General features: G+C 37.5%; 1 protein-coding gene across 4 annotated transcripts in view; it reads right to left on the bottom strand.

Annotated features, from left to right (window-relative positions):
- The window catches only part of LOC114477553 (uncharacterized), a 41,479-nt gene that overhangs the window by 2,595 nt on the left and 13,675 nt on the right, over nucleotides 1–25,209 (bottom strand). For 3 of the 4 annotated variants that reach the window (XM_028469914.1, XM_028469917.1, XM_028469916.1), the window contains 6 exons: nucleotides 22,728–22,844; nucleotides 20,194–20,268; nucleotides 6,743–6,881; nucleotides 1,646–1,728; nucleotides 1,456–1,552; nucleotides 1,166–1,385 (listed from right to left, as the gene is read on the bottom strand). In XM_028469914.1, coding sequence (XP_028325715.1) covers nucleotides 1,218–1,385; nucleotides 1,456–1,552; nucleotides 1,646–1,728; nucleotides 6,743–6,881; nucleotides 20,194–20,268; nucleotides 22,728–22,844 — 679 coding nt within the window. In that variant the 3' untranslated portion in view covers nucleotides 1,166–1,217. Of the gene's footprint in view, nucleotides 1–1,165; nucleotides 1,386–1,455; nucleotides 1,553–1,645; nucleotides 1,729–6,742; nucleotides 6,882–20,193; nucleotides 20,269–22,727; nucleotides 22,845–25,209 lie in introns of those variants that run through there. The other variant, XM_028469915.1, reaches the window with a different exon arrangement.

The following is a 25,209-nucleotide window of genomic DNA, read 5'->3' as shown; positions in this document are numbered from 1 at the left end:
TAAGCAGCAGGAACCTTGTGTGTTTTAATTCAACCTTAACTCTCTGCTGGCTTCTAGAATGGTATGGCTTCATAAATGTACTGCCATACAGACAAGATTAAATTAGATCTAAAATGCATTTAAAATGTATTAAAAAAAAAACTGTAATGCAAATGAGCCATTAAATATTGTCTGAAACATAAATATCAGCAGATTTAGAATGTTTCTTTTTTTGAAGTAACAATACATTCTTCATATGGAACAGTGTTTCTCAAATGGGGGTACGCGATGGCATTACAGGGGGTACTGGAGAGTGTGGATAATGTATAAATAAAAGCATTAAAATATATGGGGGTTTATAATGAATTATTATTTTTAGTTTAAAATGATAATCGTAATAATGATAATGAAATGATCTTAATTAGAACATGAACTGAAAATACAAAGGTCAGTCTTGGTTCCAAACCAGGCGAAAGTGCCTGGAAATGACAAAAACTATAGAAATAAATCTATTCAGGAGGGACTAAATACTGTTTCATTCCACTTATTTACAAAATTAGATTCTTTAAAATGTGTGTATAGTTGTTTTTTGTAATGTTTTCTGAAAAAAATGTGGTAGCTGGACAAAGAGAAAGGAAGTTTGAGAACTACTGATATAGAATATATATTTGATCTTCATTTTTTAAATTGTAATTTAAGTAACTTTTATTGAGTAGTGTTGTTAGAAGCATCATGTATCAAACTGGTAGTGAAAGTACTAAAAAATAATAGATTGTTTGTTGTTTTGAGCAGGGCTGGAGTTGTTTGTGTACTTATTAATGCAAGAAAAAAGCAACTAACAGGAGAATTAACATTTTAGTCCTCAATGACTCAAGAGGGTAGAAAATTACATTTACTTGATTCTGTTGATCTATTAAAAATACAATATATTACTTTTACAATGTCATAGGAGTGATTGTGTGAAACATTGTTACACACAAGCAAAATGAGGGTGAATGTTTATTGTTAGAAGACATAATATGTCTATATGTATTTCTGTTAACTGTTGAAATGTTTCATTTTGTGATTATCTCACACTTTAAAGGTTTGAAAGTATATTTCCCTTCCAGTTATCTTAAACATACAACGATCCAAGGGAAACGCAGTTTTTGGTAAATTAAGCTTTGCACTGATTACTGAGAAAAAGAAAAGGTCAAAGTCGTGTTTTATTGAAAAGATGAAACCTAGAATACGGCGCGTCACTGGCTCTGCTCCGTGGATCGTCTCTGGCTGACGAGCATCCTAAGGTACGCGCTGATGGCAGATGGCTTCTTGTAGATCATTCGCCGATCGGCTTCTTTTATGTGAACGTGATTGGCTGATGGGTAGGATTCCTTCACAAACCTCTTTTGAAGCCGAGAAACCATCTGGTGCAGAGAGCGTATAATATGATGGACTGATGGTGCACTCCCTGCAGCACACTGGAAACACACTCACTTGGTTTAGGTCTGTTGGCATCTGCTCATCAAAGACGTCCCCGGTGAGGACGCTCACAGACGTCCTGCTGGAGAGGGGCTTAAACTTTGTAATATCCCTTTGAAAGCAGCAAAAAAAAATGCATCTTATTTTACCATGCAAAACTATGCAGAAATGAATACAAACACCAGTATCGATTCTGTTGCCGTACCTCACTTGAGATGCACTTTTGTTCAGGAAGTAATGCTCATCTACGGCACTGCTTTGATGTGCCGGGTTACACAGCAGGTATTTCTGAAATCAGAAGAAACGGACGAGACAAATCATTGTTTCAAATCACTGCAGAAATACCAGAGAACAAATGCCTTAAAGCTGATATCTGGAGTTTCTGAGAAACGTCTCGATGTCCCACCCTAAACAGCCTCACTTCCTCCCACTGCCTCTGTAATCTCCCAGAAGCCACGCCTCTAATTTTGTGCATGCGCATCGCAGAACATGACATTGTTGCATTGGGTCGCATTGATATATGTCTATGGGTCAGGTAAGAGCCAAAATCATATTTACCTGTTGGCTGTTGTGATGTGCGGCCTTGTTTCCATGCACAGTTCCACATTCACTTTGATTGACAGCCTCAAAAACAGGAAGTTAAAGCCTATTGGCTGGGAGCACTCGGCAATCGTTTCCATTTGTATAGGGGTCTATAGAATGAAGGAGGGACTTACTGTATATACATTAATGTATATTAATGACCACCAGCACTCGACCATAGTAAAAGACTAGTTCGGTATTTTTTCGCAATTCAAAAGAATCAAACATTAACAGAGATTTCTCAGAAACTCCTTTAAGTTGAAAGTCTTTGTATTTTATTCTTTATTCAAAATATTTACTGATTATGTTGTTTTTTGTGAGCCAAGGCACATCATGAAGCAATTTACCACATTGCAACCATTGCAGCCTTATTGCGCTACCTACTGCCACATACTGACATGGAGGACTACTAGTGATTACATTGACACTGAAAGCAATCTTTAACAAAACAACGAAACAATTGCGACAACACATTTTTTTAAATTAACCAAGTGAAACTGTTATCTGTGGAAAAAATATTGATTCACGATTTCTATTTATTTAAGAGATTAAAGAACATTGATATTTCTCTCCAGAATATATCGTTTTTAAACTGGTTTTCTTTTTACCATGTCTGCATATGTCGTGGGAGGTTAACGCTACATATAGTGCAGCTTTATGTGCAGTTTACATTAGTGTTAGAGGACTGACTTATTTGTGATGTGCATTGTTTTTTTGGAACTATGACTTTTGTCATAGTAAGAGAAATTCAAATCACCACAATCAATACAATTGAATTGCAAAACATGTAGAATCGTAATAAATCAAAATTGAAATATAAATCGAATCGGCACCCAAGTATCACGATATAATAAAATCAGGACAGAATCATATCATCCCAGCAGAGAAACTAGTTACTATTAGTGTGACATTTTTATTTTCTATCTACATGCAGCTAAAGTAAGAAAAGCCATTCTTAATTAGAGGCCAGGCTGCCTGGAACCTATTGTTATCCTGCAGGTTCTTCTTCTCCTTCTGAGTAAATCTTACTTCTCATGCAGGAACAATCACCAATAAAAAAATAAAAACTACTAAATTAGTGTTTAAGAAGGAACACAAAGGGTCCCGGGACTGAGCCCTGAGGCACGCCATACATTAGTTTTGCTTGCTGTGCTAAAGTATGATGCATCGTTGTCAGGTTTAACAGATAATGAAGTGGTTGCGTTTAGTATCCACTGTGATGTTGAGATCAGATCTTGATTGGCCTTGCAGTATGTTTACATCACAGATTGACTCTGGGACTGTTTAATGGCTCCATTTTTACACTCAGTGCACGTGCACTAAGTCACATTCATAGAGTTAAATATCACTTTTAATTGCACAATCCCAAAAAATGATTTAAATAGTCTGTTGGCAGGAAAGTTAATTAACCTCCTTCCACAGACTCAGGGTGTCATCTTTCTAACTGACCTCAAACGACTTCTCTCCCTTATCACCTCCCACAGCACCGACACTTTGGAGTTTATTACGTTTACAGAAATCAGAGGGAAAAAACAAGGCTTTGCTTTCTGTACAGCTGTCGGCTCATCAAAGCCAGGCAGTGTAATCCAAAAATACCTCAAATATTTAGATGGTTCTACAGGCCATAGAAGCAGAAAAACATCTAAACACTGCAAGACTGCAGCCCTCCAGGAACAAGTCTTTAAACTATAATCATTGCAGCACAGTGACTGAGGGAAGCAGAAAACATTATTCATTTGTTTGTAGCGCAGCTTGTCTTTTACTGTAAAGCAAACTCAAGGCCCGGGGACCAAATCAGACCCTTTAGATCAGTGGTTCTCAAACCTTTTTGGCTCAAGTTCCCCTTTGTCTTATTTCTGAATCCAAGAACCCCCTTTGTCCGACTACCATTTTGCTTAGAATTTTTTTAAACATCTATAGAGCATAATGATGGAAGGAATGAGTGATCACACATTTTAAAGAATCTCATTTTGTAAAAAGGTGGAAAGAATACAATATATTTAGTGCAACCTTTTTGTGGATCGTTTTTGATCATGTTTGAGCTCAGAAATTTTTTTTTACCGCATTTTACTCGAACTAGATTTATATTTCACAAAGTGAAAGTAAAGACATACAGTTGTTTAAGATTGCTGTGTTAGATTTTTTCAGAAATTTCAGGCGACCCCAAATAAACTCCAGGCAGCCCCACATAGGGTCCCAAACCCAAGGTTGAAAAAAAACTGATTTAGTGGCTCCTGAATAGATTTATTTCGATAGTTTTTATAATTTCCAGTCATCTCTCACCTGAGGTGGGAGCAAGACTGACACTATATTTGTTCATTTCCCATTCTCTTTCTCGCTCTGTCTATCAAGTACCCCCTGTAGTGCCATTGCGTACCCCTAGGGGTACACGTACCCCCATTTGAGAAACACTGCTTTAGACCATCAAATTCAGCCCACAGGAGATAGTTAGAAAGACAGAAAAACATAAATTATTGTCCAAATTACCAAATAATTCAGCTCAGATATCTCTGATATCTAAATACACAAATTCAATGAATCTCCACAATATTTACAATATTTGGAGGACCTCAATTTTTCCATGCTTTTTCACATGACTGTAGTCGTTTTAAATTTCAAATTGTTCAAAGAACTCAATTTTCCTGAAATTACATCGCATAATTTCCACAAATTAGATATAAATTGGTCAAAAAATCAATCACATTTAAAAGAGAAAATCCTGCAGGGACTGATATCTGTCACTTATTGCTTGAATATTGTTAGCGCCTTACATGCTTTCTGTATGATTTATATGACGTGTAAAGTACAAACTTGGGGACATTAATGTTGGAATTGCTCGTTTTCCCACCTAAAATCTGCGACCCACTTACGATCAAACACTTTCGTATTTTGGCCCCTGAACTAAAATGAGTTTGACACCCCTGCTGGAAAGCTTTACCTGGACACTGTACACCAACCTTTCTGAAACTGTGAGCTACTTCATAGGTGCTGTATAGTCCGAAGGGCTACCAGTTAGAAAAAAGCTTCTTACTACATTTCCAAGGTTTTACTTTACTTAGAGGGTAAGATGGTAAGGAAGGCTAGCAGGCACTTAAAAAGGTAGGAAATGTTTAAGTTTCAACATTTTATCTCTCCTCATTTATTCAATTGTTTCATTTTCTACATTTCATAGAAAATCCCTAGGTTGCTATTTTACTAGTGACAAACAACTATTAACTAATTGTAAAAAATGTGAAATGTGTCAAATCTGCCTTGTGTTTTAAAAAACATATTTCTTACATTATTATATATAACATGTCACTACCCATACACCAAATCTGCATCATTTAATATTAAAACTTTATCACGTGCAGCAGTATTTAACTTTACTAAGTAATAACTACATCTGTATTTGTCTTTGTGAGTTTGAATCCTGGAAAGTAAATCAGATTTTAGATGGAGCTCATTGGTGACTCCTGAGGGCCCCCCACATGGTCCATGTGGGCTACCTGGGGCCCGTGGGGACTGTGTTGTAGAAGGAGGTCAGTTTGTGTGGCTGAATGTGTTCCAATGCAAACATTCCATCGAGTTCCATCCCAGAGAAGCTTCTCTCTCACATCTTCACGAATGCAGAAAAGGCCAAATTCTCCCAGTGCAGCAGAAACGCTGACATCACACCTGAAATGTGTCTCTTGTTCCTCTACCCATCTCTTTCATCCACTGATAACTGCTGTTAACTTTGCAGCAAACAATTCTGCAACCGTTCAATTAAGCACTGGTTACAGAACATGCCCTGGAGTAATGGACTGTATGCTCTATTGAAGTTGGTGCAGTATGTGTGTGTGCGTGCGTACGTGTGTCGACAAAACCTTTTCCTCTCCCTTGGAGAATTCAAGCACAATGATGTTCTTATCTCCTTGGCAACAACTGTAATACTTGAAAAGCTGAAACAGGTCCATCATCACTGCTCCCATCACGTCGTGGGAGGCTGGCAGCACCCAACACGGCCTCTTAACGAACTGTTCGCAATCAGCACAGGACAGGAGGAGAACCAAGCTGCTGCTGATGATGCTACACGCAGGTTAGGAAATGTTTCATGTCCCTCATGCACCCAACCCCAACAGGAAACCACAGACTTCCTGGCTAAAATGAGGCGTCAGTGTCAAAAAAGCGTTGGCTCGTGTTCCTTAAGATATTGCTTGTTGTTCCACCATCAGGATCCATTACAGCTGCTCTGCCTGTGCCTGATGATTTCAATAAAAGGCACAAAAAAAGGTGACAACAGGACTACAAGTGTCAGAGCCACATGTGTGTTTCCAGTCTGGATGATGACAAAGAAAGAAAACTCATCTGCAGCAACACACGGATTGAGAAAAAAAAAGCTTAATATTAACAGCTTTTCTCTCCCGAGCACCTATGACCTGTCAAAGGGCCGTCACCTGATACAGAGCGTCGACGAGCTCCAGGAAAAGCAGCTCCATTTTCATTTATTCTAAAAGTGACGTGAGGTGTCATATCTACCACAGTCCCAGTGTGTGATAGTGTGGAGGGAAAACGCTTCTACATGTGATCCTTCTCACACTAGCTCCATCCTGTGGCTACATGGAGGACAGCTAAACTTTTCCTTTCACTGAGGGTAAGTTCATCAGAAAATAAACACTGGACTCACTCACACTAACTGGAATTAACCATTCCAAGCAACATAAACAGGATTTTAACCAACGTGTGTCTGTGTGTTTACCTGCCGCTGCATGACTTCCTCTGAAACATCCTCACCGGTGATGATGGTTTCCATTGCTCCCAGTATGATGAGCATGCGGCTCAGCCCAGTGGCAGCTGAAAACTGCAGAGCTTGGAGCGACGGCAGCGCCTTTCCATACCTGAAAGAAACAGGTTAGCAGTTACATTTTAATCTGGTTTTGTTTTCTAATATAAACTTTTAAAAAAGATGATTCTTCCTGTCCCTGTTTAGGAGGAATAAACCGGAAAAGCAGTGATGATGTCATTTTCAGCATCCAAGTGGTTTCTGGTGAGTTTTAAGCTTTTTCCTAATAATAAACGTTGCTAATATTATCAACCTGAAATCATAACTCAGTGCTTGAGTATAAATCTTGCTGGGAACCATGACTGTTCCCACAGGGAAATAATTCTTCAACACAACTCCAACAAGTAACTCTCAACTATAACAGATGGTCACAGTTGCTAATATATAGTTTTTTTTAATTTGCATGATCACCTTCACCAAGGCGGTAATATTCTTACCATTGTATATTTATTTGTTTTTGTTTATTTATTTATTTTCCTGTTAGCAGGATTACATGGAACTAGATTTGACAACATTTTAATGAACGATAGACCTCATGTCATGGAAGATTCTGTTCAGTAGGAGACCAAGATAATAGTACTGATTCTAGATCAGCATTAAAAATTTAAAATATTGGCAAAGTTTCAAAAATGTATATCATAGTTCATAATTGACCGATCTTGACACATTTTTTGGCTCGGTTATGTTGGTTCCTCAATAACCCCACATAGTTTCAGGGTCTATCCGGATCAGATCTGGATTGCGCATTTCATCGAGATTTTCCAAGAAAATTTGGACCTACTGTATTGTTATTAATGGGGATAGGACTTTGATCATGGCCTTTAAAGTGTGAATGATCCAGAAAATTGAACAGTGCAAAGAGGAGATTTGGTGCTTGGTGGAGGTTTGCTGCTCTTATTTCATTTTTTTCTAGTCTTAATGGAACAGATTTGTGGCTGATAATAATAATTATAAAACAAATCAAATAGATATGACAACTTGTTCTTATTTAAGCTGCTATTGTTTTTGAAAATCACCCAATCTATGAAGAGCGTCTGTGCTTTAATTTTGACAGAATTTGATGTCCCTGTTTGTATACATAAATGTGTGAGTGATTACCTCTGCCATGGAGGACATGTGAGGTCTTATTCCTGATTATACATCCCACTCTGACACCAGGTTTAATTATTGATCTCTAAATGCCATCATTTGAAAACAAAGCACATACTAAAGTTCTGAGTACACTCCATGCAACACAATCAAAGTCGTCTTTGCTGTCGTGAAGTCTTTCTCCAACTATAAATATTAATCCATTTGCCTGAGGAATGAGAAACGCTCTTTTTGAGGCAGATGGAGAAGAAGAGCAGTGGGATTTTGTAACTCAGGAGGTCCAATCGGTCTCGGCCCACTGGTGCTGTGAATTGGTGGCTCTCATCCCATGGAGCCCAATCAATAGTGTTCACTGCTGCTGCTGCTGCTGCACTAACATCCAGGGCACGTTACTGAGACAGAGGCTTCTGTCATGGTCTGATCTGAGCTTTTATGACCTCATTAGAAAAACAAGAAGAACGTTATTGTGCAGGACTGAATGATCAGCAGTTTGATGGAGCGGTGAGACACAGGGAATGTGTAGAACAGGCCGAGATCATACAAAGGAACGTAAATAAAGTGTTGTTAGTACATTAGACTCAATGCTCCTTTGGTTCTGACGCAGTTTATGTACCGTGATCCTGATTAATCGTTTCTTTAATAAATGTATTAAATGAAATCCAATCATACGTCTTGGTCTGATTGAAACCGTTAACTGGTAATGTTGTAATGTCTGCAAAACATTTAAATGTTGCCTATAAAACTACAATCAATGAATAGATCGTATTAGGTGTTTTTTTTTGTTGATGTTTTCTTTTTAGTTATTTTAATTTTAAATTTATAACACAAAACAGAACAGACGAAATAGTTGCCTGGAGTCAATCAATAATATAAACAGAAGGATATCAAAGAAGAAAAAAAACGAAAAAATACTTATATATTATTATTATATATTAAATTGTTTTATTATAGAAGCCTATATATAAACACACGCAAAAAATACATATTAATATAGAATAGGCCACCAGCCTTAATTATATCACATAAAAGAACAAAATAGTTCTGTTCATATTGCATTACTTTGGTCTGGGTTTTGACTCATATATTTGTAGATGTTTGGTGTTGATCATTCTAACAGTTCCGCATATGAAAATACATGTTTTCCTAGAACTTTTAAATGAGATTTTCCTCTGAAATTGTCTCCCCCGTCCTGATTTCTGAGCAATGTTTTTAAAAATGATTTGGAATACTGTACGAGTTTGTTCAACTTTAGTCATTTCATTTGTCAAGATCTTTTTGCAAAGTAAAATAAAATCAAAATAAAAAGGATTGTTATGATCATGATATTTGGTATTATGAATAATTCTAATAGCTCTTCATAGTTGTAGCACAGTTAAATGATCTAATGAACTTTTGTATGTGTTGTTTATCATCCACAATGTGCATAATTTTACAGAGAATAGAAACACTTTTAGACAGCTTTGATTGAACATATGTAATGAAGAATTTGTTGTCAGATACTTGCTCAATGTTTCTATAATCATACACACTTCTTATACATTTTGTATTCATTTTACAGACATTCATTATGAACAAACTGAACGTTTCTGTTAATTCCACACACAAAGTCAGAGCTGTTTCCTCACACCCAGAGTCTATAAACAGGCAGCTTCTGAGATGAGAAACTATAAACACACATATAGAAAGCAGGAGAGGAAGATGAATGTAAGGTCACCATCATTTAGTACTTCTCCTCCATCAGAGCAGTTGTTTGGCCCTACTGTGCTACAGGGAAAGCCACCATTATCAAAAATTCCAGTTAAAGATCCCATCCACAGGCTTGTTATTTTCAGTCCATAGCAAGCAGAAAGTTTCTACCTCCAAAGTGACATTTTGACATTTTCATCCTCCTTTCTACACTTTTCCACCCTGCAGTAATTCTTGTGCCACAATTTAGCTGTGGCTCTTCGACCTGGGTCTAAGGGGAATTCTCACTGCACATTTTCCACCTGTCACCCATTTTTACCTTTTTGCTTCCAGAAATAAAACACTTGTTTCACTATCAGCCGCCCCAGTTCAAATCTGGACAAATCATTCCTGGGTCTGGTGTGGAACATTATTTCAAGGATTCTCCAGCCACCTGTCCTATTCGTGCTCCTTTCTTTTTTTTTTTTTTTTTTTTTTACATTTTTAATTCTGCCCCCGAGTGAGGATTATGCGAAGCAATGCATGCGTGTCAAAGGGAAATTTAGTGGGTAAAGACAGCCAAGATTGGTGGGATGAATTAAAGAGATAACGGGAGAAGACGAAGTGGGGGGGGGACCATGTAGAGCAAAACGCCTCACCGATGTTGGTCATTTCAGACGGGCTCCTCCCCCCTCCCCCCTCCCCACAGGAGCGCACAGGCAATATCTAAATTAATAAAGTGATGAAATGAGTTTGTGCCGTGGACTTTCTGCTGTTTGACTTTCCCATCTGGATTAGTGCAGGCTGAATGGACGCTCTGTTACTTTTGTTACAACTGCGCAATTCACTGTCGGAATTTGGACCTGTAGCGATAAGACCCCCCCACACACACACACACTCACTCTTCAACCCCCCTTCCCCCTCCTCCTCCTCCTCATTACCATTCAACTTCATATGCAGGGCCTCTGTTACCTGAGCCCGCTCACACACACACACACACAAAACACCAACTATTAGCATGAGCATGGAACATTTAAACATGGACTATTACACCAGGCTCAACAGCCTTTAAAAGCAAAGTGCTTTAAGAGCAGCAGCTACTATTATAAAAATCACATACTAGTTTAATGTTCCTCCACGGCACACTCAATGTGCTACTGATACGGTAAAACAATTCATCTGTAGGTGATAGGGTATGAAAAGGTGTTTCAGTGATTGACCATCATTATTTAGGTGACACACTCAGGTCATTCTGACAGTCTATTTTAATTTAGCTTCAGTTTATGTCTTAATAAAATTAAAACATAGTGTTAATGTTAAGCAGCTTGTTAATTCAGCAATCATCATTTTTTGTAATTTAGTGGTCTGCAACTATTTTGGTTTGAGGGCCGAAACAGTTCCAAACCTACACTGCCGGAGCTAAAAATTTCAACAAATATTCAGGACATCCCACGCACTTCAGTCTAAAAAAATTCTGACATTTTTACCAATTGTTTACACTTTCTTAGGATATAAAACAATTTTTCTTTATGGGACTTCTTCATTTTTATTTTGGACCCCCAGTCTGGGGCTATTTCACCACTCGCGAATATTAAAAACCTTTACATGAGGCCATTGTAGCTTGACTCTGTGTCTCCTCTAGTCGTTGCATTTAGGAACCTGGGTCGTCATTTATAACCTCTGCAGATGTACAACACTTTCCATGCAAAGTTTGGGATTTATTATTAAAATAATAATGAAGTGGTGATTATAATCCAGTTTCATCTAATCTATTTCATGTACTTGCTGATCAGAGTTATAGATCATAAATAGCAACACCTGTGTGCCCTGCCCGTTGTTTTGGAAACATTCAACATTAGAATGGCTTCATTGTAATATGAAACTGTCTTGTATTCCAAACTTTCTATGTGTAATATTCATTAGTTGAAAAAAAGTGATAGATCCACACAACTGTGATGCTCACCAATATGTATTGCTCAATGGCAGAAGTAAGGCTTTGAGCCTTAGTCCTTCAACAATCTGTTGAATTTTGGTGAGCGTCACAATTGTGCGGATCTATTACTTTTTTCACTGTACTGTTTTTTGATCCAGCACGCTGGTTTAGAGCCGTCAATGTGCGTGTTTTTCCTCTAAACTGTAATATTCATTAGTTCTCAAAAATATTTTTTCATTATTTAAAAAAAAAAAAAACTAAGTAGCAAGAAAAACAGTTTGAAAAAATAAAATAAAAGTAGTTATTATGACTAAAAAGAGTAAACTTACATGTTATATACTATATAAACAAAAGTGAACTGAATTGAAAGATGACACACGAATTCATCAGATGAAAACTATTGGAATTAGGGAAAAACATTAGATTTTTGTGGTTTGTTTTCATTTTATATATTCAATTGAGTTGAAAAGGTAATATCTACAGTCCATAGTTAAGGTCAAATGAAAGCATAGTTGTTTTTTGCAACTTTATATTCTTCTATTCCAAAAATACTATACCTATATCGCATCATTATCATCAATTGTATTGTAACCTCAGTGTATCGTCTCAACCCTACAGGGAAGGGTTTCTCCTTCTAGGTTAACAAAAATAATAATACTACAAAGTAACACAACCTGTTTCATAAATGTTCTTCCTTTTTACATTTAAAGCAGATTTGTAAAGATTTACCAACAAATTGTTATACCAATCATGACCACAGGGTGTCAGTGTTGTACTGTCTCCGTGCTCTGTCCTTCATCCCCTGCCTGCCAACAGCCATCAATACTACAGATTACACAACACAGCAGCCCTGCTTCATTAGAGGAGCAGAACAGCACTAGTTCTGCTTAGGCTGGAACTAATTACAATTAACTAGTATTCCTGACTTGACTGTACCACGATGAGAGCAGAGGATCTGAAGGCAGCTGAGGATGCAGAGAGGACGCCTGGCCTGACACACTTTGAGTCCAATATACTGAAAACACTTAGACGACATCTCCCCCCTATATAAATCTATTGCTTTTCACCTATTTGTATCTTTCTTCTGCTGTAACTCTTTTTATTTTCCTTTATCCCTCGTTCTTCATTCAAAAAATGCTGCTAATCTTAAACCGAGAGTCCCTGGAGGGGTTACAAGGTGGGTTGTTCTCCAGTGTGCTATTGAGCATGGCTCATAGAGAAAGCAAATGTGCTCTGAGGGAGAATGACTGTGTCATGTGGATGCTGCTGTTTACCAGAAAGAGGAGAGGAGACGACAAGGAGAGACAGATTATGCAAGGCCGCTCAGGTTATAACATGCGGGGATGGAGAACATCAAGATTCACTGAGTATTTTCAGATCTTAATCAAAGGAAAATATATCTTTAACGTACATACTGTATCTTAATAAATTGTTCCTTGTTCCTCGGCAGCAGTGAAACAATGTGCAGTTATCAGTCAGTGATAGACAGCCTTATGCTTCCTGACATACACAGCAGGCTCCACCTGATACTCAGTGTATCCTGAGGAAACACACAATGGTCCTCATTTATCAACCTTGCGTGAAAACGGGTGTAAATCTGAGTACACATTGTGGGATTTATAAAACATTCCTATTTGACCAACACCAGCGTACAAATGATCAGGTGTTGACTGAATTTGATCGTCATTAATATGTTACGCCCTCAAATATTCCTGGTTCGGAGGCCCCGCCCACTGAGGTCAAACAAACACTGGCAAGGAAATTAACGCTTCTGGGATGAAAATCAAGATTCTCACAGCTGAGGTGAAGAAAAACAAAGATGTGCTTTTTGGTAGTGTGAAAACTGGAATTTAAGGAGCTCATTCTAAATGCTCTGTGAAAGACAATAACGGTATTTGATTTTATTTATGAACTAATTCCATTACATTTATGTATGGCCTTCACTGTTCCTTTAGTTATCTTTAACTGTTTTTCCCCCCTTTTTTTCTCATCCAAAAATTATTGACAAACTCAGTTATCATTTATTATTATTATTGTTTTTCTCTTCTTTTCTTCTTCTCCCACCCTCTCCCAGTTATTTTACACATACACACGTTATTGTAAAGTGAAGGGTTTGTAATTTTTAGATATTTCTAATGTCGTTTCAGGTGTCTTGTTGGAATATTGCACTGTTGTCTTCCTCATTGTCTTGTATGTATCTTGCAAAGTAAAAAAAAAAAAATATAAAAAAGAATAACAAAAGCACTGACAGCGTGTCAGTAGCAGAGCGGGCTCAGGCTGAGGTTTTAATTAAATTCTCAATAACTGACTTAACCAATGCCTAAATTAAATTTTACTCACCCACAGCCTAAAAGCGTAAATCCTTGCTATTTGATAAAGACAATTCTTTACATTTTGGTTAAGAAAAGTAAAAGAGTCAGGTTGGCTAGAGTCAGGCTTGTTTTAATCATCCGTTTTGATCTGTTCTCAGAGTGTGTCTGCTTATGTTTAAATGACGGCTGAGGCTTGTTTAATACTTTTTCGAATTCAGTCCGATTTTCCTTTGCTGAACCACAAATCCACACACTCAGATTTGCGTACACAAGGTCAGACCTGACGTGAGGTCTGATCGTAGCATAATATCACGCCAGAATTGATACTGTAAATACCCAAGCTTTCGTGAATTTGGTCGAACGCACGTCGTGCGCTCAGATCTGAACGTACGAACGGTTGATAAATGAGAGCCAATGTGTGTGTGTCTGTAAATGTCTTTAGGTTCCTACCTTTGTGTGTGTTTTGTGTAAAGGATGGCTGAGCAGATAAATGCCAGGTAAGATGATGAATAGATCAAGAGCCTTAATTTAATTTTAGGACTTGCAACTCAATCAGAGCTGTCCAGCTCTCCAGCCACGGACTGAGAGACTCTTTTTATGAAGTTATTAAACATCACTAATTCACACAATGAGACCTGGTAAATCATTTTTATCCAGTTCTCATACCTTAACATATCTGTTTAACAAGGAGAGTTCTCATCCTTTATCTTTACCTGAGCTGATAATGCATAATACAACAGGAACACAAAACCTCTAAAACAGTGTTCCCCTGAGGACTGGGTTGGCCTTAACACAGTAATGGTGGAGTTTGCCAATCAATCAGCATTCATTAAGTTGTAAGGGCCAACCCATTAAAGGAGAGCACTCCCACTGTTTCTGCTCTATGAGCAAATTCTATTCCCCACAGGGTAAATTAGTTTTAAAACCCTCCACTCACCCACTGTTGGGCTCTTTTCCTTTTTAAACACATGATTAAAATCTCATCTCATTTTTCTACACCTACAATGTCCTGTTCAAATCCATGACAAGATCATCCCAACATAACCCTAACCCAGTGGTTCCCAAACTTGTCACAGTCATGTACCCCTTCACACATCTAACCTGAAGCCATGTACCCCCTACTCCTGCACACTTAAAAAAACACAACAATGTAATGTCATAAACAATGTAGCCCTACAGTGAAATTTGACTGTGAATTTTACCTATCCTGTTGAGGAATAATATATAATAAAAAAAGAATAATAATCAATAAAACATCTTATTCAGAATTATCACTCAATTGTGTTAGCCTACTGGCATTTTCAGTGAGAAACATTGAATTTTTTTGTAAATGAAATCTACCAAATGTTTGTTGATTGAACATATAACAGTAACACAACATAACCCTAAAACTGTGAAATACAATTCGCAACAACTTTAGGATTCAAATAAATCAGAAATGTTTGGCTGAATTTGAAAGAGCCTGAGTCTTAAATCATTTTCATGAAAAGTCTTGTTCTGTATTTTGTTTTCATGTTTGACAAAGCTGAAAATCCACTTTAACACAAGTATGTGGTGGCAAAGGGCATCAAAATCTTGATAGCACATTTGGTTAGTGCAAAGCAGTGTTGCTCTAGTCATATTTGTGCTTTTTTGATAAGATTTTGTTTCTCTGTCACCAAAGTAGAAGTAACTTCTAACCTATTTTTATGTTTCTGTTCTATCTTTTTTCTTTGGAAAGCACTTTGTAACATGTGTTTTGAAAAGTGATATATGAATAATGTTTACGATTATATTATTATTAGAGGGTAGTCTTACAAAGGCCAATGTGTCATTTGTGGTAATGCATGGAGGCTCCTGACTGCTGCTCTATTTATATTTGATTTGATTTAATTTTTGAATGAACATGAACACAACAGCAGTGTATCTCACAATGAGGAAAAAAAAAAAATAATAATAGTAATAAAAAAATAAATCAAACAAGGCAAAGAAAGAACAAATGGTACAGAATTTACAATGATGTCATGCTACTTTTAATTTTTATTCACGTACCCACTATGATAATGAACGTACCCCTGGGGGTACCCATACCCCACTCAGGGAACCTAGACTCTAACCCCTTATTAGAAAAGCTTCCATTGTATTATAGTTATCAAATGCCAAACTCTAACTGTAACCATAACCCTTGTAGCAACCAAATGTTTGTCATAACGTGTCTTCATCTTACAGAAGTTGCTGGAGCCTGGCCTAGCTAGCTTAGTAGAGCATGCTAACTGCTACACCTAGCTCCACTAAACTGTAACCACATTACTGACAGTTCTATTTCATACAGGCATCTGTGACTGATAAATGGAATCTACAGACATTTCTCATCCAAATGACAGAAGACAACTTCCTTTGCTTGTTTAACATTAGCGTGGTCATTTGTGGTAATGAAGATGTTACTTGTGAGGGTAATGTGTCTGAAAGACTGAGTAAATCTGTGCAAAACATAACGGTTTTGAATAGAAAAAGACAATACATTTGAAGCAAAGCATATTATATTACCGTTTGTTAAATATTGTAGTTAAGACCCTGACTGTAGCTGAGCTGTATGAAACTCTACAGTAAAAGTAAACAATTTAAAAGACTAAACATGTTTTATTTCTAAAACACAATGTGACTCTGAACAATTTGAACTCATAGACATATTATGTTATGGGTTTGCTATTATTTTTCTGTCTTGGCTTCTTTGTTGAGTCGTCCTTCACAAAGTTATCGATATAGATGAGCTCGTAAGCAGAGATATGTGTTAGTACGCCCCCCAATCATCGCTATTCACTGTTTCATTAGAAACCTGATACAGACGGTTGGCAAATAAATGATGACCTCAGAGCAGCAGAAGCTTAAATGGAAAGAGATCTAGTGAATGAGGTATTCAGTTACAATCTAGTATATCTACAGTTTCTACAGCATTACATGATGCTGTAATAACAGTATTACATGGTGTAATGTTTAAAAAGAGATACTTGTAGAGCATTTTTAGGATTTTACCTAAAAAGTAATGATTACTGTGTCCGCCAAAAAAGCAAAACAAGAAGTAAACGAGGAAGCCTCTAAAAGCAAACTAACCGTTCGTCATCGCTGCCCTACTGGCTGCCTTCAAAACAATGTACTTCAACACGTAGCATTTTTGTGAAAGCTCCACAGTTTAGTTGAAGAATGATTTGGTTGAAGAAAAATTGAGAATGCCGTTTTCCAACAAGAATAGAAAAGAGATAACTTCCCATGCTGATGCTGGTGACCTAGAAGTTGGCAGCACAAAGTGACTCCGACAACATCTCTCTCTCTTCCTGAATGCAATTTGTCATGACGTCCACTGGGTCTCCTCCTAATCTCTAACCCCAGAGCTTGATGTTTCATCAAGCACCATTATCTATGCTCAAAAGGAAATGAGACGCATGCCGGGAAGTCCAAAATAGGGAAGATGACCCTTTAGACTGAGTGTGTGTTAGCAATCACTCACACACAAAAAACAGACCAGTCTCAAGAGAAGCTGCAGATTAATTTTGTTGAATACAACAGAACTCATTTTGGGAGTGAGTTTCAGTAATAAGTTGGTCTTTGATGTGTAAATCCACTATTCCCAGTACAAAGCTGATACGGTCTCCCTACCATTCTGCTCAGGTGCAGCCCAGCTCCCGCTTGCATTACTTATCTTATGTACCACATACTGTAGCCGTATGAGCCACAACAAAAAAAACGTAAAGGCAGAAAAATGTGTTGACAAACTACCAATGGCACTGGGATATTGTGGTGAGTGGAGCGGCGCTGTGCATCTTCTACCTCCATATTAAACATCTCATTCCTGCTTCTGTTTTCACCCTCCCATGCTCATCAAGCACAGATGATGAAATAGTTTTTACTGACTAAATCTAACTCTTTGGTTCGTTTCATTTCCCTGTTTCACTCAGTAATTGGATTGTGGTTGCACCGTCATGTACTCTGTGAAATGAATGCCTATTAATCAGAGGATAATTGGACACATAGCCCTGATAAATAGAGCTGCTCCACTTTGAGTCACACACAAATTAGGCCATTTTCAGAGATCCATTTCTTATCTGGTTTGACTCACCATTATATAAGCTGTGAGCTAATATTTGTGGACAAGAACGACAAACACTATTCGACGGTATGACTATATTTAGGCTTTTCACTAGGTTTTTTTTTTAGCCATATGCATCTCAACTACTAATTTGCTATTCTAAATGACAAAGGGAGAACAAAATGTTATAAGGACCAATATATGTTGGATTTTTTCCTTCATCGGAATAAGTGGATTTATATTACAATGCACAAGTAATGACAATGACTTTCTACTTTAAAAAGGAAATAGGACAGTTGAGGAGTTGTGGACGCATAGCTGTGTAAAAAGCATGAAACTTTTTACACAATAACATTTTTATAGCAGTGGATAAATTATTATATAAGCAGTACTACAGAATCAATACAGTGAAGTAGTAGTAGTAGTACAGTAGTCGTAGTAGTTTATTAATAGGCTAATAATCAATCTGCACCACTACAAAATGCCAATATAAGTACAAAATCACTTAATTCATGTAGATTGATCATGAAAGTAATAATGCTATCTTTAGATTAGGCCTAACGTACCTCTGACAGATCTCTGGTTATTGTAGTTTTCTTGGCTGCATCGCGAGCTGCTAATAAACTAACATAACAGGCTAGCTAGCAATGCAGCAGTGTGCCACTAATGGATGCTTTTATTGAGTTTAGCCAACATTTAAGATATCATACAGTGTTCAACATCTTGTAGCAATGTTATGGTATGGGTAAAGTTTTCAATTGTTTCCAGGTACCAAGTTAGCATCTGGTAGCAAGGGAGCTAAATGCAAATGAAAATTTAACTCAGGGTACCAAAATACAAAATGTAGCCAATTTTAAGTGATTTGTTGTGATATAAAATGATATCTTAATGATTAAATACATACCCCAATGAACAAGTAATGGAGTCTATGCCTAACAGGAGACAAACTAAGATAAAGTGATGTACAATTAATTGTTTAATGACCATTTAAGACATGTTTTTATATTTTTTCAACCCAAAGGTAATTCTCAGTCTACCACAATGCCTACAATATTAGCTTGCCGTTTCATTAGGCCAGTGTATCCATTAAGAGCATATCCATAGGAACATAACAATTACACTGGTGTCATTTTACAAGCACTGGATGCTTACTAAAGAATAGGACTTTTTGGTGTACCAAGCCAACATTGTTAAAGGGACATTAAAATAGCTACTGTCACACAAAATCCAGGTTCGCAAACAATGAATGTCTCTGCATCACTTTTTACCAGCTTAAGTGGCACGTGTTTTAAAGCTCAAATAACAGATAGCCCACTGTCACTATTTATTATTATTAATTGTAATAATAATAATAATAATAATAATAATAAAGCTTATTTGTCCCATTCAAAACTTGTAAAACATTATATGAAAATGAAATAGATAAACTTCTTTAGTCTCACTTTTCTTTTTTTTTAATCTGCAAAACAGAGCATACAAACTTCCAACCTGGCAACTCTGATCAGGGTAGGAGCAGGAAATGCTTGAGACAAAACAAAAAATCAAGGCACTTGTTAGTGTTCATTGTTAAGCTGCCCTCAGCGTCAAACAGTTCAGCATGTTCTGCTGAAATAAGAGACAAAAGAATAATCGCTGGTAATTAACAATTTCAGTTGACATGTTCGTCTTGTAAACAACCTGATTGGTTAATTGGGTTTCATAAGTCACATTACAGAAATGAAAGTCCTGCTCGATGCAGCTGGTGATCATTAATAAGAACCATTGCCTTGTATGATAATTAATGCATAATGAGATCTATGCTATGACAATGACTACCACTTGACGTGTATCTTTACTAAAGGATTAAAGCAGTGTTATTCCACTTTGAGTCCCGTCCACCGCCTCCACCCTCCCTGTTCACTCTCTCAAAGACTCCGATGAGCTAACAAGTTTCCTTAGCCTTCAATTAATCATACTAATGATCCTGCCCAGTGACGATAATCAGCTGTTCCAACCATAAACTCCAACAAAGGAAGAGTTTGGAGCTTGGATCATGCCTCTACTCTGCCTTCCTTCTTCCGATCCTAATCCTCTTTTTTCCTCCTCTGGAGTTTATCGGCTACTTTCTGCCCTTCAGAACTTATCGTCCATCCTCTATATCCCAATGCTCATCTTTTCTTAATCTTCTTGCCAGTTTCCAACCCATTCCTCATTTCAGTTTCTTGATCATGCCTTCCTCATCACTCTTCTCTCTTTTTTCTTCCTGGTTCTCTTCCGTGTTTACTTCCAGTTCTTCCTAAACTTCTGAAACCTTCAACAAACTCACCAGTACTTGTTCCATGTGTCCTCTTCGAAAATGTCCTCTGGAATGGGATCAATTAACACAAGGTCAGACACTTGCCTGAGGACACAGAGAGGAAACACACACAGTCAGACTCATTGACTACCCTTGTCCACTTTAGCCTCCTAGCCTGAGCCATAATGAGTGTGAGATGGATGGTATCATCACGTCTGCCTTCAAGAAGGTTTGCCTGTCCTGTGCAACCCACAGATAGATGACCCTTTATGTCTACCACCTCCACAGGCAATATTTCCATTTAGCAGGGTGTCACACACTCGCCACTACTGTATTTAATTTTCTTCCTCTAACAGCAGCAACACTGTGCCTGATTAAATCCTAAATCTTTCAGCCCTAGTGGGGGCTGCTCATCTCATTAATCACTATGTTGTCTATGAGATGGGTGAGTTATGAGAGATGATGGAACTGGATGGAAGGATATATTTGGTGAAGATGCGCATCACAGAAATGTAGAATACCATAGGCTATGAAGCAATTTCAAAATGAGTCATATTTATTTACCCCAAGAGAGTGGTTGAAGCTGTAAAGAATAAGATTGATCATTTTGCGAAGCATAATTCTGCCATCCAGAGCAAGGCGTGTTTTTATTACAACATAAGTAAAGTTCATCTTCACTTACACACACTATTTAGGGCAGACATGAGCAAGAGGCGGCCCGGGGACCAGAGTCTAGTTTGGTGCGCCCCCCTAAAGTAAACACACAAAATGACTCTAAAAACAAAAAATGACAGGAAGACACAAAAAGACAGAGAAAATACACAAAAAAACTGATAATACAACCCATACAAAATTACCAAAAAATACACAAAAATACACATACTTACTTTCATGTAATGCTAAGATTGGTGATGTGTTTAAATGCTGAAATGATATTATGATAGTGTGGCCCTCGGATCTGACAATCACATGTTTGTGGCCCCCATTGTGATAAAGTTGTCCATCCTTGATTTAGGTTTTGTAACATGAGAAAGCAAACCCTCTCGAAGTACAGTTTGGCTTGATTGTAAAAGATTATTTCCCTTCTTTGTTGTCTTATATCAGATATAAAATCACTCCTGGCTGCTTACAGCTTGGATTAAATCAAACAAACAATCAAAAACACTACTAAACCTGTCTAAATCTTGGGATTAAACAAACAATCGCGCAATTACTGACACTTCATTTTCCCTTTTGTCTTTACTTTCAAATCCCCAAATAGCAAAGATAATGTTACGATTCAACCTATTATATTACAAGATAGATAATGAGGATATTGGTGGAGCTGATTACACAACACAATAAGCACAATATGCACAACTATAACATCTCATCTCACTTTAAAACAGTCAACTCATCCTTACCCCTTCCATTTCCTACCCTGACTCCCTCTTCCCTGTTCCTTTCCCCCTCACCTAGGTGTAACACTGCCCTCTCTTTTTATATTCTCCCTTAAATAAAGTGTTTCTTACCCTTCCTAAAGGAGGGCTGGTGATGGTCACAATTAGTGTATGCAATAAAATGCATTAATTTATTTTATTTCATGTCTACACAGAATATTAACCAAACTGAGGATTAATACTGGAAAAAGCAAAGGGTCTAGTGTAATTTTGTGTAGTTTCCTGTTATTTTTTTGTATTTATGTTGTTGTTTGCGTATTTTTGTTGTTTTTTGGACATTTTGCATATAATTGTTGTCGCTTTGTATATACTGTATTTCTGCTCATCTGCATAGTTTTGTAGTCTTATGAGTCATTTTTCATGACTTCGGAGTCATTTCAGTGTATTTTTGGTGTCATTTTGTATATTTGTGAGTTAGGTATTCGTAGTCAACTTTAATTACACACACACACACACGTTCGGTGTGAATGTACCCTGAGCCTTACATCTTATTTTTTAATTAGTCACGGTATTACTGTATACCGCGGTAAAATAGGGAAGCAGTATAACGGCATCAAACTTTGGATACCGCCCAAGCCTAATATAGAGTATATTATATCTTTTTTTTTTCACTCAACTTTTACAATTTAACTATCCACTCAAAACTTGTTTCCTGCCTCTTTTTTTTTTTTTTAACAGATGTTCTTTCTTTTTTTCTGATTTATATTTATTTGTTTTCATCACTGTATTTGCTGTTGTTGTTTTAACCTGTAAAGCGTCTTTGAGTTTCTTGAAAAGCGCTTTTGTAATATTATTATTATATTAGAACATGTTCATTTAAATGCACCTGCAGTGCACTAACATTGAGTAAACAATGTGCACGAAAGCACTGTCACTGAGAAATGCTTTAAGTAGTCCTGCAAATTTCTGTGGCTTCTGGAAAGAGCTCAGGAAATGTCTTTTGTTGTTCTTAAGGTGTAGAAAAGCGCCTCAAAATTAAAAATAAAAATTATTCAGTTGTGCTGATGTGCAGAGTGTGTCACACGCTGGCATTCCCAAGCAGAACAAACCCCTCTTTTCAAAGGGGAGATTAGCTGCACTTCTTATGCAAAAATCCTGCTTTACCTTCCATTTTGCGTCACTTACACATCATGGATGTGGCTATAGAACCGGCCGTTGAGTGCACCGAGCTCGGAACCAACAAAAATGAAGGGCATGGCTATCCCAGCAGTCTGCAGTAGTCGGTGCAGGTCATCCACCATCCTGTAAGACAGCAACCACTCATCAGCCTCGCCAAGAAAGCAGGACACGCAGCAAAGTGGGCCAGCAGCTTCATTTATTCAGCTAAAACTCAACCCTCATGAAGAATGAAAACAACAGGCCTCCATAAATCTGTATTTTGCAAATCAACAGCTATATTAAGAACCCCCTCGGGGGTCATGACTGGGAAGCTAATGGGAAGAAATAAAGGTAATACAGAGGGGAAAAGGAACATACAGATGAGTAAAGAAGGTAAACTCAGCAGGATTTTTACTCGTGTGTAGAAACGGGATCAAAATAAACAGCGGAGCTGCGATGTAAACAACAGCACAAAGCAGAGGAAGGGCTGGCACTGTTTCAATGCACAATACTGCAGTAAAGCTGATCACTGTTAAGCTTCTATCATCAGGGGAGCATCAACAGTGCAGCAGCTCCTCTCTCAGAGCCATCTGCTGTCCCAAGTTTGTTGTGCAAATAAATCAAAAAGTGGGGAGTGGCAATGAAATGAAGAGAATCTACAGGGTTAAGGTTAGGCAGTCTTCAGACTCCTTCAGATATTAAATTCTACAAAATTGATTGCTTGCGGCTCAAAGAGCCAGACGGACGAGTTCTGGGGCAGATGCCAAGGTAAACTGAGCTGTTGACTGCCTGCACATTCCATGCACTGATTAATGTGATGTGTCTGATTTTTGACCAGTGGGTCAATTAGGTAGGTGAGAAGAAATTTAACATAAGGCCTAAAATACATGTGAAATCAATCTTTCCATTATGTAAATTAACCATTTCAAACAGTTACAAATCCCACTGATTCAATGTGAACACCCTCTATTTCTATCAGTGTTAAAATTGTGCACAAAGGAACTATTAATATTTTTTGTCAAAGCCAGTGAGCATACAATACAATGTAATGATTAATTATTAACATCTTTACATTTTACACATGTCCAACAATTCACAAACAAACGGGTTTGCAAATACAAAAAACGTCATTCACCAATTATTATTTTTTTTGCAAATAAGAAACGTACCTATCAAACAAATATTCAATTGCATAAAATATCCTTTAAGTACAAACTGAAATATTTCAAGTACAGAAATAAATTCTACCACTATAAAAATTGTTTTTAGCACTATCTTACTACTTTCACGTGACTCTATGTCTGCTTCTTCCCTTGTGTGTTTGCTCCTGTACTCCTTCTGGCTTTTGTCTTGCAGGTCCGTGGGATCCTCAGTGTGGAGTTACAGAGTCTCAACAACTCTGTCTCCACCCTTTCCTCTGCACACACCCAACACAGCATAACGTGGATGGCTGTTCATCATAGGAATGGGATCCACACAAGGTTCCTGCTGCTTAACAGAAGGTTTTGCTTGCCGCCATGATGAATTCATGTTGGGTGTGGGATACATATGTATGTGTATATACGTATATATGCATATGTGTGTATCCATAAAATGAAGAGTCCATCCTTAAGACTGCTCTACTGTAAAGTGTCTTGAGACACCATTGGTTATGATTTGGCGCAATACAAATAAAAGATTGATTGATTGATTTTGCCACTTATTTTCCACCTAGCAGATCCACACACAAATGACCTCAAATTTACACAAACGCCAGTAAACATTCTCTGCTCTAAACTTGAAGGATATTTTTTGTAATCAAAGATGTATTTCTTTGCATGTTTAAAACATGCTTTATTTGTTTGATTCTTATTTTACAAAACAAAATGCATTAGTGTGTGGATGATGTTTTGTATTTGCAAACCACACTGAGTTAGATTGTGAATCCTTGGGCGTGAGTAAAACATGTTGTGTTTGTGAGGTTTTGGCATGATTTTAGCTCCATAATCCCTAATCTACAATTTTACCCTCTAAATTAAAACCACTCCACAGACTTTAGCTTGTTTCTAGTGATTTTACTGATGATACCAGTTAATGGTCATGCTATTCAAATAAAGGAACTACTGTAGAGTGCCATGTTTTTATTTATGCCAACATTAAATCATGATGTGACACTGTGCCATACCTGTAGGCTAACTTAAAATAATGTGTTACTTATTTGGGTGTTTATGTGTTAAAGCGTCCTTGAGCAAGACAATGAAGTCTAAGTTGCTTCCAATGGTTGATTAACACCTTGCATGGCAGCTCTGTGAATTTCAGTGTGAATGAGTGAAAGCGCTATGGGACTACTTCATTTGTACGGGTGGTTCAGTCCTTTGACTTCATAGGAAGAAGGCCATTGTTTCTATTCCCGAGGCAGAACCTTTTCCTTGTTAAGTTTGCATGTTCTCCCTGTGCTTTTGAGGGTTTTGTCTGGGGCCGATTTACTAAAGGTTTGCGGCTGTCACTATACGCACTGTTAAATAGTGCA

Source organism: Gouania willdenowi, chromosome 16 (assembly GCF_900634775.1).
Source record: "Gouania willdenowi chromosome 16, fGouWil2.1, whole genome shotgun sequence".
Lineage (NCBI taxonomy): Eukaryota > Metazoa > Chordata > Actinopteri > Blenniiformes > Gobiesocidae > Gouania > Gouania willdenowi.
Note: the sequence above shows the minus strand (reverse complement) of the source record. Positions and strands in the feature narration are given on the sequence as shown.